This window comes from Centropristis striata, chromosome 8 (genome assembly GCF_030273125.1).
Source record: "Centropristis striata isolate RG_2023a ecotype Rhode Island chromosome 8, C.striata_1.0, whole genome shotgun sequence".
NCBI classification, from domain to species: domain Eukaryota; kingdom Metazoa; phylum Chordata; class Actinopteri; order Perciformes; family Serranidae; genus Centropristis; species Centropristis striata.
The window spans coordinates 14,201,682-14,216,996 of record NC_081524.1 but is presented as its reverse complement, the minus strand read 5'-3'; the positions used below and the strand labels follow the sequence as shown (position 1 = coordinate 14,216,996).

Genomic DNA, 15,315 nt, shown 5'->3' with positions numbered 1-15,315 from the left:
TCCGGTCCCCCTTTTTGAAAATGGGAACCACCACCCCAGTCTGCCACTCCACTGGCACTGTCCCAGACCTCCACACGACACTGAAGAGGCGTGTCAACCATGACAGCCCAACAGTGTCCAGAGCCTTCAGCATCTCAGGGCGAATCTCATCCAACCCTGGCGCCTTGCCGCCGGGTAGCTTTTTGACTACCTCGGCGACCTCTGCCAGGGTTACTGGTGAGTCTTCCCCTGAGTCTTCAGACTCTGCCTCCTCTACAGAGGATGTGTTGGCTGGATTAAGGAGTTCCTCAAAGTGTTCTTTCCACCGTCCGACGACATCCACAGGTTGGGTCAGCAGGTCTCCGCCCCCGCTGAACACAGCTTGGGCCAAGCCCTGCTTTCCCTTCCTGAGACGCCCGACGGTTTTCCAGAACCTCTTTGAGGCCGACCGAAAGTCCTCCTCCATGGCCTCCCCGAATTCCTCCCATACCCGAGTTTTTGCTTCCGCGACTGCCGCAGCTGCAGCCCTTCTGGCCGAACGGTACCTGTCTGCTGATTCCAGAGACCCCTCGGCCAGCCAAGACCGAAAGGCCTCCTTCTTCAGCTTGACGGCCTCCCTCACCGCTGGTGTCCACCAGCGGGTTCTTGGGTTGCCGCCACGACAGGCACCGACGGCCTTCAGGCCACAGCTCCTACCAGCCGCATCAACAATTGAGGCTTTGAACATGGCCCATTCGGACTCCATGTTCCCAACCTCACCCGGGATGTTGGAGAAATTCTTCCAGAGGTGTGAGTTGAAGACCCTGCGGACAGGGGCCTCCGCTAGACGTTCCCAGTTCACCCTCACTACACGTTTGGGTTTGCCAGGTCTGTCCAGCATCCTCCCCCGCCACCTGATCCAACTCACCACCAGGTGGTGATCAGTTGACAGCTCTGCTCCTCTCTTCACCCGAGTGTCCAGAACATGCGGCCGCAGATCTGACGATACGATAATGAAATCGATCATCGATCTTTGGCCTAGAGGGCTCTGGTACCAGGTACACTTATGAGCAACTCTATGTTCGAACATGGTGTTTGTTATGGACAATCCATGACTAGCACAGAAGTCCAATAACAAAACACCGCTCGGGTTCAGATCGGGCAGGCCGTTCCTCCCAATCACCCCCCTCCAGGTACCGTCATCGTTGCCCACGTGAGCGTTGAAGTCTCCCAGAAGAACTACAGAGTCTCCAGGCGGTACCCCTTCCAGGACACCACCCAGAGACTCCAAGAAGGCCGGGTACTCCGAACTGCTGTTCTGTGCGTAGGCACAAACAACAGTCAGAGACCTTCTCCTCGCGACTTGCAGCCGCAAGGAGACGACCCTCTCATTCCTCGGGGAGAACTCCAACACAGCGGCGCTCAGCCGGGGGCTTGTGAGTATCCCCACACCCGCCCGGCGCCTCTCACCCTGGGCAACTCCGGAAAAGGAGAGAGTCCAGCCTCTCTCCAGGAGTTTGGTTCCAGAGCCCACGCTATGTGTGGAGGCGAGCCCAACTATTTCTAGCTGGTAACGCTCCACCTCCCGCACAAGCTCGGGCTCCTTCCCCGCCAGCGAGGTGACGTTCCACGTCCCCAGAGCTAGCCGCTGGAGCTGGGGGTCAGCACGCCCAGGTACCCGCCTTCGCCTGCTGCCCGACTCCCACTGCACCCGACCCCTATGCCCTACTCTGCGGGGGGTGGGCCCACAGGTCGGCGGATCCACGTCGCTTCTTCGGGCTGAGCCCGGCCGGGCCCCATGGACAAAAGCCCGGCCACCAGACGCTCACCTGCGTGCTCCCCTCCCGAGTCTGGCTCCAGGAGGGGGCCCCGGTTTACCCGTGCCGGGCGAGGTACACTGATTTCTCGTGATCCGCTTCATAGAGGTCTTTTGAATCGCTCTTAGTCTGGCCCCTCCCCTGGGACCACTTTGCCATGGGAAACCCTACCAGGAGCTATTGCTCCCGACAACACAGCTCCCAGGATCACTGGAGCACACAAACCCCTCCACCACGATAAGGTGGCGATTCTTTGGAGGAGAGAAGTAGGAGGGAACACACAGGGTAAAAGGAAAAAAAAAAAAACCTCAGTAAACCCCCAATGACTGTATGTTGGAGGTGTTGGGTAGCACAAGTTATGGCACTTACTTACTTTACTCAAGTCTTTTCTCGTCATCCCTCCTCCTACTTCTATTTTACTACATTTCAGAGGAAAATATTTTACGTTTTACTCCACTACATTAACTTGACACCCTTAGTCACGATTTACTTGACTAATTCGAATGTTTGCATGCAAAACACAACATTATTTACATTAGTGGAATGACAGAAAATTAATTATAGTAGTATTTTTAAGTGTTTTGATTGTTTATGTAATTTTTATATAAAAAGATTTGCTACTTTTCCATTTTGATAATTGTAATATATTAGTATTAATGTTGAGTTTTGGACTGTTGGACATAAACATTGTGATGGTATTTCTCACTATTTTTACGAATGAAAACCAACATTAGTTAATAATTTAAAATGAGCTCCAGCTCAACCAGGTGCAACAGTAAAATCCTACTTTTGCATTAATGCATGAGTAATAATAATCTAATTTTAGAATATATGATAGTATAACAGTCACAGGGGATACTGTTTCTGCTTTGAGTACTTTTCCTGATTATACTTACATATTTTTACTTTTTAACATTTTCAATGCAATCCTTACTAGTAGTGGAGTATTTTGACAGTGAAGTATTACTTGAAAGAATTAATTTCTTCTCCACAACTGCATGTTTCTCTGTATTTCCATTTATTTTGTAATTGATAGACTCAGTTGACTATATGTATTCATACATAGACCCTCATAATAGACACGTACAGTATACTACACATTCATATTGCTACACTTTTGAGGCCTTATAATAACATTTATTCCTTAAACAGACAAACTGATCCAAACACTTTGTACTTTCTTGAGTGGAAACAGTGACGATTCCCCAAAATGTAAAAGACACACACACACACACACACACACACACACACACATATGCTTGCATACACACTCTAGCAGGTCGTGTGCTGGGGTAGCAGAAAGCCCTGGCACTGTTCATTAATCACTATGTTGAGGTTTTGATGCCACAGCAGGAATGGAAATGCTTGTCTGCCTCTCATAGATATACTATACTGCCTTCATCAGCTTCAGCACCGTCCACAGCTGAGAGAAGTAACACGCAGGCATGAGTAAGACTGGTCATCTGCAGGAATATTTTTTATTTCTGGAAGTGCAACAGTATCACTTATCTATGTTTCTTAATTGCTTTTTGCATCTTATTATTGTTTATTGGTAATGCATACTGATTATCAGTTATCTGGAACAAGGACTACTGGTAACACTTTACAATAACCATCTAAGTGATGTTTATAGATGGTTTATAAACCAATTATTAACCATTTACAAATTGCTATACATATTAAATCTTTAAATGTTTTCAAACAATTTCTTAAAGGCATATGAATCATTTTAAACTAATTTACATACTTAACATTGGTGTTAAAAATGTTATGAGTGCAAAACTATGAATAAACTAAAAATTATTATGTAATTGTTTGTTAATGGTAAAGTAACTATAAGCTTACATTAATATACCATCTATTTGGCATTTATAAATTATAATTCAACATTAATACATTTTCTATTTACCATTATAAATGGCCTATATACGGTTTATAAATGATGATTAAACTTTAATAAATGATCTGTTTACCATTTATAAATTGTCTATTTACCATCTATAAATGATGGTTATTGTAAAGTGTTACCGGACTACTGTATTCACGGGGCCTGCATACACAAAGCATCAAGAAAGAATTGCAGAAGCTTATAAATTATCATTTATATTGGCAAGTGTATGTCCCCATCTCAACAGGTTAGGGCTCAGTGGTGAGAATGGTTGCAGGTTTTATTTTTCCTCATGGTGTCCGTAATTTAAAATGTCCGTATTGGTGCCTTTCTTCTTAGTTTCTGCATAATAGGGATCAGTCACATGAGAAATACTCTGATCCTCATTCATCAAGTTTGTGAAAAATAGCGTAAAATATACCATGGAAATGATCCTGGATGCCTGCCATGTGTGATTAATGAGACATCCTCACTCTACCAGCCGGAGAAGGAATCATACATCAAATGCAGCTGTGAAATTAGAACATGTGGAACCAATCCTACATTTACATATGGTGCATGTGAAATTAGGCCTGCTTGGCGACTCCGAGCTTATTAGGAGGCAGACTTGGCTGAGTTACATTTGCAGGTCATTACATAGAATCCAAGATCTAAGAAACAGCTTAGCTCAGCAGCAGGTGTGCATGTTTTAAATCAATGTCCAACAAGTGAGATTAAAGGCTGTCATACAGGCACAACTGAGGTTGAAACAAATGTCTTTTTTAATTGAGAAAATGTATTTTTATACAAAGCCGTATATGAGAAAAACAGATAAATAAGAGACGCTGAAATCAAACTTTCACATACAAAATCAAGTTACCTGTAATGAGCTCTTTATGAAAAAACTAATTAGCAGCTCTGCCTCATTTTTTGCACATTTTTTGCAACCTGACTGAATTTACACAACTGAAAACACATGTTTCACCACAAGGGGGCGTATAATGCTTGTATTCAATACTTCTGTATAATTTCCCCAGGGATTTAGCAGGAGCAAATCCACATCAGGCTCTCAAACTTGCCCCAGGGTTTATAGCAACACTTAATGGGAAAGTATCATAAAGGACACTGGGAAATGTATATGAATAAATAAGCAAAATAACTTCATATTGCTGACTTTGGAATGAACTAGTAAACATCTTTCATGTGAGTAGGGTAAGAATTGTGACTGATATCACCACAAAACTTCCCTTGAGGATTTCTTACATTAAGACAGTTACAGTTTTTGTATTACAAGTTTCCAACATTTAAATATGCAAATGACGGATTCTCTTTTTAACTGTCTGCTAATTTTTCATGCATTTCCAGAACAGATAACTGATCATTGGGTACCAGGTTAAAAATTGTTCTTTGGATGTCCTTTTTATCAATCCATATATCAGAAAACACTGTCAACAGCTTTTGCCATGTTTTTTTTTAACGAATAAAGTAATTGTATGGTTGATATATGAACACATCCCTCTTTAAAAACCTCCAAAATATAAATAGGAATGAAACTGGAAAGTTTTGTGTGTGTAAGTAAACATACACTACCAGTCAAAAGTTTGGGGACACCTTCTCATTCAATGCTTTTTTTTTTTTTTTATTAAATCTTCTACATTGTAGAAAAAAATTTAAAACATTCATAACAATAATGGAACACATATGGAATTATGTAGTAAACAAAAAAATGTTAAACAAACCAGAATATGTTTTATATTTTAAAATTCTTCAAAGTAGGCACCTTTTGTTTTGATGGTCTCAAACATATTAAGAAGGCTCCCCTTACAGAATAAAACACGTTCGGTCAAGTTTATTGGACATTCTCTGATATAGTGACATTATAATATCCAGCAATAGTCTCACGTGAGCAATCACTGAAAGATTTTTTTAGTACCAAACGTACATTGGTGGCATTTCTTTTGTCACACAGTAACAATTACGACTCAGGCGCCTTTTTTAAAACAGCAGTGCAGATGTTTAGATGTTTAGCGTGGCCAGCCTGTGAGTTCCAGCTGTTGGCCTTTCAGTGCAGCCTGTGAACTCTCAGAGTCTCCTGACTGACACAACAGCTTCCAGCACTGACATGAGTGCAGTTCTGGTTTGAACCTGTATCAGGTTTTAAAGGTCTTGCTCAGCTCTCAGGGTACGATGCAAGTTGCCTTTCGGAGTGCCAAGTAGCCTGTAACAACATCGGTGGGGAGGAGGCGGATGTAGGAGAACTCCTCAGAGGAAGTGAAGCGCAGCTTCGTCTGAGGATCTGTGTAGTTCGCCTGAGGAAAGACAAGAGAAAGTACTCAGTGTTTGTGCTTTATACAAGACTTAAAAGTTATTTTGTTTATTGTTCTATGAAGAATGCAGCAAAGTGAAACTCACAGGGAGTCCAGAGATGTCAGAGTATTTTTTTGTTGGCTTCAAGGAGGGAGGCGCGTCAATGCTGTAGTCTGTGAACACAGAAAGGTTACGACTGAAAAAACTACTGCCTTAGGCCCCGTTTACATGATGACGGTCTGAAAAAAAGACGCAAAAGTGGCGTCGCGTCTTCACTTTTTATTCCTCGTTTAGACGAACATTTTCAGGAGGAAATCTGTTGCATACGGTGACGCAAAAGTGTGTGAAATTGGATTGTATGCAGCCAGGCGGCATCACTTAAAGCCATAAAAGCATCTTTGGGCATGCAGAAGTTTTCACGCCACACATTTTCATCAGCTACTCCTTCCACAAAGTTCTCCACCATCACTAGATCTCCCAGGTCTCGTTCACAGCCGTCTGGCTTGCCTCCGACCAATTGCTGCATCCAGAATGTGATGGAGGTAATTCCAGATCCTTCTCTGTTCACTAATACTATCTGTACATATCCTGTACATTTGGTGGAAAGACTCCTGTAAGTTTATTAGAGCTGCCAGAGCAGCTTGAAGGTCCCACCATGGAAATAATCCCACGTTTGTTTATTTCCTGTCCTGGAGCATGTATGTGACGTAAACACATACGTGACGTGAGCAGATCAGATCAGAGTTTTGTGTCTTGTCAGTGTAGACGACACGCTACAGAGGAGCGGATTTAACTTTTCCACTTTGGAGGCTGGTTTCAGATTTTTGCGTCTTTAAGCCCCCAAAAACGCCGTCACCGTCTAAACGAAAGGCACTTCCGATAAAATATTTTGTCGTTTTTACCCGCAAGCGTCCTCGTGTGAACGGGGCCTTAAAGTGACATGAATGTGACACTGCAATCTTATATTTTGGCTTTGACATACAGTATACTGAAAAAGACCTTTTTTTGCCCAAAACATTTCAACACATTAACCTAGAAATGTCTTTAAAATGGATTTTACTGAGACAAATCTAATGTTTTAGAGTTTTGAAACTTGCTATTCATGAGATTCAGTTTCAAACTGGACGTCACTTCATGAAAAAGTAAAGTGTGGTTTTGCTTTAAAGCTTTTATTTGAATTATTTAAATGTAAAATTGGGCTTCACGGTGGTGTAGTGGTTAGCACTATTGCCTCACAGCTAGAGGGTCGCTGGTTCCACTGAGGCTCTTCTGTGTGGAGTTTGCATGTTCTCCCTGTGTCAGCGTGGGCTCTCACTGGGTACTCCGGCTTCCTCCCACAGTCCAAAAACATGCACTTAGGTTTAATTGGTGACTCTAAATTGCCCGTAGGTGTGAATGAGAGCGATTGTCTGTCTCTATGTGTCAGCCCTGCGATAGTCTGGTGACCTGTACAGGGTGTAGCCCGCCTTTCGCCCAGTGTCAGCTGGGATTGGTTCCCGCGGTTAAGGATAATTGTTATAAAAATTTGTATTAATCTGGGGTTTTTACAACGTTTTTATCATATTAAGCAAATGTGATCCTGTCTGCTGTATGTAGAGGCACTGGCTTTGGGTTACATCAGACCAGTGCTTCTGCTAAAAGCTGGCAGGCTACATAAGGTTAACTACAGTACAGGCCAAAAGTTTGGACACACACCCATCTCATTCAATGCGGGTCAGACGTATTTCTGCTGACCGTTACCTTTGACTTTGGGGAACTGACAATAACAGCATCTGTGTCAGACAGGTCAACTAGACATTGGGAACCTCCCACTATACAGTAGGAGGCATATAAGCCAACAGTTTTGACTATCATATGAGCCTTTTTCTCTGTAACCTTACTCGCTGTGTTGCATGATTTAAACCCTCCTCTTGTACAAGACTTTAATTAAATTCAACTTAAACTTTGATACTTTGAATCCAACTGTCTTTATTGAAGGGTCACTCTGAAAAATTCTTATAACAATAATGAATGAATGTTGAAAGACTAAAAAACCAACGTGGACCAGATAAAATAAGGAAATAAATAAGAAACTCACAGTTTGGATCACTGAGCTTCCAGGGTAAAGTCCGCTCCAAAGCCAGAATCTGCTTGAGATTCTTCCAGGTCCTGTTCTTTTTACCCGCTGCTGCTCCACCGATCCCAGAATGCTGCAGAGGTTAAAAAGAAGAAAGAGGGAGAAAGTGAGGAAAAGCCACAGAACCAGATGAACTTGAAACCCACATGGAGGCAAACACTCACCAAAAATGTAGGCTCTTTGAACGGTGGAGGCTTTGCTGTGGACTCTGAGGAGGCAGCTGGACCGCAGTCCATGGTTCCCACTGTCTTCACCTCCACCACAGACTCCACCGCCATTATCTGATGAAGCATGACACACAACATCAGATAAACAGTGACCACATCTGATTTTAGGCTTAACGTTTTACATGTGTTTTGACTGTAAACACAGATTGCAGTTGGGTAAACACAGTGTAACATGAACCTTAAAGATACAATTAATGACTGTCTTTGAAGCTGTTATGGCTCAGATACTTGTACTGCCCAGCAGTTTTGTACTTGCTGCAGTTTTGTACTGTGTCTGTGCTGTAGTGTTTATTTGTTTATGTTTTTGGCTGCTTTTACTCGATTGAAGGGAGACATGACAGGTGAGTAGGGTAAGAATTGTGACTGATATCACCACAAAACTTCCCTTGAGGATTTCTTACATTAACCCATTTACGCCGGGAAAGCATTATCGCATTTCTACCATTGAAACCGGGAGCGCTGTTTCGTCACTCTACCATTAAGGCCGGGACAGCGGATATGTCATTTTGTAGTATTTGTATTTTTTTCCACCTATTTTCGGTCTCTTGACCAATGAAATGCATCAGAATCATGATCAGAATACATGTGGGAGTGTCGCAATGCATCATGGGACTTTCCCAGAACTTTAAATCATGGAGGAAGACGACTATAGCGGAGGAGCTCAGCAGTAAGTGACGGAAGAGATCTGATGAAAACAGCACCGATGATTTCAATTGCTGATCTGGACTTTGAACCCTCGGAACCAATCGACCGGCATTTATGGATGAGGAATATGTTTTTAGACGACATATTTTCACCGAAGAACAGACAGATTTGTGGCCATCTGGAGATAATAATATTATTAATAATATATTAATAATAATAATAATAATAATTGATTGTGATTATGATGATATAAGAAATCATGACTGTTTATGTCTTATATTACTTTATGCGTCGTTGAGTACCCTGAAAAGTGCAATATATTAAATGTATTATTATTTATTATTATCATTATTATGATTTTTTTTTTTTTTTATTATAGTAGGCTAATGAGAACTATGTCTTGTTCTTCCAGTGGTCATATCATGTTTGCATCTTGCTAATGGGCATGTATTAGTATTATGCATAGGATTTTTATTCAGTCAAATGTAACATTTTCTGAGTTTGTTGATTTTTTAAAAAAACTTTATTGAAGGTTTGGACAAATAAACTCAACTCATGAAAGCCACGGGTATAAGCTCTCAAATACTTTTTGAATTTCATTTCTATCTGCTACAGAGGCTGAAAAATCTTCTGTTGAATTTCCAGAAAAACTTCAGGTTTTAGGGGGTTCTTTCAAAATTGCCCAGAGGTTTTACAGGCATGGTTTTCCAGGCGTTTTAGGCCTTAATGGGTTAAGACAGTTACAGTTTTTGTATTACAAGTTTCCAACATTTAAATATGCAAATGAGGGATTCTCTTTTTAACTGTCTGCTAATTTTTCATGCATTTCCAGAACAGATAACTGATCATTGGGTACCAGGTTAAAAATTGTTCTTTGGATGTCCTTTTTATCAATCCATAAATCAGAAAACACTGTCAACAGCTTTTGCTATGGTTTTTTTTACGAATAAAGTCACTGTATGGTTGATATATGAACAAATCCCTCTTTAAAAACCTCCAAAATATAAATAGGAATGAAACCGGAAAGTTTTGTGTGTGTAAGTGCTGCTGAGGAGGAGATGTCCTTTAAACACTACCAGTCAAAAGTTTGGGGACACCTTCTCATTCAATGTTTTTATTTTATTTTATTAAATCTTCTACATTGTAGATAAAAATTTAAAACATTCATAACAATAATGGAACACATATGGAACTATGTAGTAAACAAAAAAGTGTTAAACGAACCAGAATATGTTTTATATTTTAAAATTCTTCAAAGTAGGCACCTTTTGTTTTGATGGTCTCAAACATATTAAGAAGGCTCCCCTTACAGAATAAAACACGTTCGGTCAAGTTTATTGGACATTCTCTGATATAGTGACATTATAATATCCAGAAGGCTGTCATCAAAGTAAAAGAATCTAAAATATAAAACATATTCTGGTTTGTTAAACACTTATTTTGTTACTACAGAAGTACTACAGTGTTCTTTCATAGTTTTAATGTCTTCAGTATTAATCTACAATATTGAAAATAATTGAAAAAAAACATTGAATGAGGTGTGTCCAAACTTTTGACTGATAGTGTACATATTGTAAAATGTCATATATTTTGCATGACGCTACAGGTGACAAAAAAAAATACCAATCACCACAAAACGTCCCCAGTTGATTATAATAAATTTGTTTTGCATTAAAAGTTTTGTGAAATTGTATGTTTAAATATGCAAATTAGGCATTATCTAGTGCCAATTTCTTCAGAATCATTCAAACAAAAGTACTTCTACCTTGTTGAAATTGATTCTCTTCATATTATTTTTAACAACACATTTAAACATGTTATTATTAGTAAATTGACATTTCAAATTGTTGAATAATTCTCAGAAAGAAGACACAGCTGCTTAAGCCTGATATTATTGCTTTTGTGTGAGATGTGTGAATCATTTGGAAGTTTATGGCTGTTATAATTACAGCTGACCACTAGATGTCACTGGTAGAGTCGGTCTGTTTTTTTAGGATTTGAAGCTTCGAATCTTTTTTCGATACAATCAGAAAAAGAAGCCTCAAAAGCTTCACAAGCCTCCATCCAACCATCTCTACCTGTGTGAGTATAGTTGGTGTGGCTGGCTGCTGTCCTTTCTTCTTCTTGCTGCAGCTGCTGCTCCCGGTGAGCTGCGGAGCGGCGGACACGGCCGGACTACCGGGACGTTTCTTCCCCCGGAGAGCGGCGGAGCTGGCAGCTGCCGGCGGAGCTCTGACGGTTATCGGGATCTGAGAGGCCATTTGTGGTCAGCAAAGTGTCTGTAATATATAATCTATGGTGTGACTGCAGCTCTCCCTCTCGGTAACTTAGCTACTTAGCAGACTGACGTCCGGACTGTAAACATCGCTTCACCCGGATATGCAATTGTTTCACTTCCGGTGTAAAAAAATAAATAATTATTTAATTATATTAGAAATTATTTAAGGTTAAATGACAATAATTTATTTTTTGTTATGTTATTATTTTTAAGTAATAATAATAATATTACGTTTTTCCTAAAAAAATTTTTTTAAAATCCTTCAAATAATAAAAAACGAGAGTGCCCTCTTAAAGTTATTATTATTATTACATTACATTACATGTCATTTAGCAGACGCTTTTGTCCAAAGCAACTTACAATAAGTGCATTCAACTATTATTATATTATTATTATTATTATTATTATTATTATTATTAATAATATTATTATTATTATTATCATTATTATTACTGTACAATTTCAACCTATTTTCACACTCCTGCATGCTTTTCCTGTTGCAATGCCAAACACTTTTTTAACTGTTACTCACAGTTACTGATTTATTTATAAGATTTATATTATTATAAGCTACTCAGGGCTTAATACTATTATGTTATAATATGTTATGTTATTATCAGACAAACGTGCCACAAAAAAAGAGAAGTGTTGATTCAACAATTCATTGTTAATTTTTAAGGTTGTAGTTTGTGGTGGATAAGCCTTTAAACTTTTTTTCTTTGTGAATATAGTCTGGTGTATATTTACAACACAGACATACAATTAACTGAAAATGAAAATGAAAATTATGGTCTTGCTATATTACTACTTAAGTGCTGTAACCCAGCTAAACATAGGCTTTACTCATGTGCATTAAAATAACCAAAACAATTGAAGCTGGTATTAAAAAAATGTTTCTGGATTGGATCTTTCTTTGTACAATAATATACATATTTTGCAGTTACAGACGGAAATGTACAAAAGCCGTATGGCAAAGACTGGATTACATTTCTAGAAAGCTGTTTCTCACATTTTCTCTCACAGCCCAATTCATATACAGTACAGTAGACACAGTTATTGGAAACAATTATCTTACAAAGTATGAATAAACATCTCCAAAACGTATGATTTATCACATTCTTTACACATATTTTCTAACAGAAACCACAAGTATAGTTGCTGCTTCCTAAGTTTGTTTTCTAGGCTATAACTGTGATATAAAAGATGGCGTACCTTCACTGTCTACGTCACTGCATTGTCTACCTCTATTACTGTGACCTAACTATGTAAGTCAGTGGTTCCCAAACTTTTTTAGCCGTGCACCCCCTTCTATGTCCCAACCGTGTTGACGCACCCCCAATCCCCCACACCTTCAAAAAAAACAAAATGCAATAAGCTTTTTTATAGCCATATTAAAGGCGGCATGTTTAATCATGCTCAAATGAGAACACACATATAATTAAATAATCACCATCTCAACAATGAGCTCTCGCATTTGAATTAACCTGAACACAGTTTCAATATAATGCAACAGAGTTATGCGCAAGCTTTCACTTTTAAGAGCAAAGAGGATGATGACAGGCTCAGGATCAGAGGCAGAAAGCACATAAGTTGGGAAAATGTTGTAATATTTTGAGCCGCGTTGAACAAAAATTGCAGCAAGTTTAAATGAGCGTGGAGCTAAAACACAACCTGTCATCATAACACAGGCTGGAAACATGGAAGAAGATAACTTCTTCTACGCTTCATTTTAAGATGAAGTGCATTTTGAATAGCCTGCATTTATTTATTAATTTATATTACAGCTTTTGAGTTTAAATTTTACAAAGGAAATGTTTATTTACACTTCTTTATTGTGTGGGGGGAAAAAATGTAATTGTGTAATTATCAGACCGCCATTACATTTTTCATCTCGCGCACCCCCAGGGGTCCACGCACCACACTTTGGGAATCCCTGCCCTAGACAATAACAGGTTGTCTTACATAGTTTTTGCTGCTTCTTCTAGGGTGGGTAGATAGATATCTTACCTTATCAGGTGGAGGGCCAGGGACCTACGGAAGCCCTAAACAGCCATGCATTCATATTTTTTTTTCTTATGATGACGAGTTAATTTCATTTGTTTTCTCGAGATAATGAGATAATTTTCTGGAGATCTGTAGTCCAGACACGTAGCCAGCAAAGGGCCTGCCCATTTTACTCACTGGCCCACCCAGCCAAGTATGATAAAAACATATTTTGTTACAAAAAAATATAAACATGTATGTAAGAAAGGAAATAAATGTATAATTGTATTTGTAACCGGCCGTGTGGGATGAGCCTCTCCACACCCTGGAGCTCTGTGTTGTGTTGTTTATGATGATGATGATGATGATGATGTAGAGTGGAGGAGGGACCAGTCGGACACGGTGGTCGTTATATTTGCGGCTCAACTACAGCACATGACACAGAAACGCAGTGCCACCCACCTTCCTACAAGTGCTGATTGCACTTAGATTTTTATGATTTTCATGCTTTTTTTCTTACAGTATTTAACGGTAGATAAGGTGTCAACGCACAGCATAACATAGGCCTGCATCAGACAGAATTCTCACATTAACAGCAAGTGGTTTCAGTACCACGGACAGCTCATGCGTTACAGAAAATGCGCAGATCCTAGCCTACGGCAACCAGTTACTGTGGAAACCAGTAAGGACACAACACCGGCCTTTAGACTCTCTGTTGTCTCACGCCAGTGTTAACTTGTACTGTTTAAGATTGAGCTGCCAGCCGTTGTGAGAAATATGTTTTTATCAAACTGGGCTGGGTGGGCCAGTGAGTCAGCAGTGAGTAGGCCCATTACTGGCTACGCGTCTGGACTACAGATCTCGAGAAAATTATCTCATTATCTCGGGAAAACAACTGTCTCGAAAAAACGAGATGATTATCTCGTTATCTCTGGAAAACGGAGGGAAAAAAATATATGAATGCATGGCCGTTTAGGGCTTCCGTAAGGGACACTTATGCTGTTGTCTGATTTATTTAAAAAGCTGCCTTTTAATAAAATCTAACTGCAATCAGCACTTGTAGGAAGGTGGGCGGCACTGCATTTCTGTGTCATGTGCTTATAGTTGAGGGGACAGCTCATTAACAGTAAAGTTGTATTTTTTTATATTTTATTGTTAGTTTTAATCTAAGTCCTTTGCTATCAGTTTAAAGGTCCATTCTGACCTCCTGAGTGTGTAACAGTCAGCTTCAAGCCAGAGACTCCTTGGAAAGTAATAACTTGATACTTTGGGATTTGTCACAAAATTACCCAACAAAGAATCAAATTGACCTCAAAATGACACAAAATGATAATAAAAAAAAAAGACATAAAATGACCAAAAAATTACATAAAATTAGGCAAAAAGGGACTCAAATTGACTACAAAATGACAAAAAATGACCACAAAAAGACACAAAATTACCAAAAAAGACGTAAAATGACCAAAAAAAGACACAAAATGACCAGAAAAGACACAAAATGACCTAAAAAAAAGACACAAAATTACCAAAAAAAAGATTGGGCGACCCCCACTTGGGGTCGGGACCCCAAGTTTGAGAATAGCTGCCCTGGACAACAGGCTCCCTGTGGTGGTAGCCACAAGAACATATTGAATTCTTCAGACCCCGGGAATGAGAGGTTCGCTCAAACACAATGGCTCTAATTGATATTTATTTATGTGATGGTGACTCTCTTAACTCCTGTCCCTTGGAAGAATTGCAACATTCAGTTCACAAACTAGAAGTAATGGTGTGGGACATGAAAATTGAAAAGGAACATATACCATAGTTAAATCAACCTCTGATGGAAATCAGACATGACATTAATGACAGTCAGGAACATTTATTTAACATTTGTTGGCCGGCTTGTTAACAAGAGCCTCTTGTTAACAAGAGCCGACCTCTTTAGCGACAGTTAGCTACAGTTAGCTCTGTAGCAGTACAGTGTGTATGTGCTGCTGCTGCAGGAGGTGTTCACTTAGCGACCTCTGTTTGTTTACAACAAGCACCGGAGTGAGCAGTGTCAGTGGGGTGAAAAGACGAGTGAAAACCTCTAAGTCAATCTTTTTTTAAGTCGCTTTCAGTCTGTTTTCCTCTGT

General features: G+C 39.8%; 1 protein-coding gene across 1 annotated transcript; it reads right to left on the bottom strand.

The window, feature by feature from the left end:
• Nucleotides 1-4,357: 4,357 nt before the first annotated feature.
• Nucleotides 4,358-11,324, bottom strand: ino80c (INO80 complex subunit C). The gene is made up of 5 exons (XM_059338592.1): nucleotides 11,016-11,324; nucleotides 8,230-8,346; nucleotides 8,027-8,138; nucleotides 6,055-6,122; nucleotides 4,358-5,951 (listed from the first exon to the last, which is right to left on the bottom strand). The coding sequence occupies exons 1-5, from the start codon at nucleotides 11,196-11,198 to the stop codon at nucleotides 5,820-5,822; spliced, it is 612 nt and encodes a 203-aa protein (XP_059194575.1). The 5' UTR covers nucleotides 11,199-11,324; the 3' UTR covers nucleotides 4,358-5,819.
• Nucleotides 11,325-15,315: the final 3,991 nt, after the last annotated feature.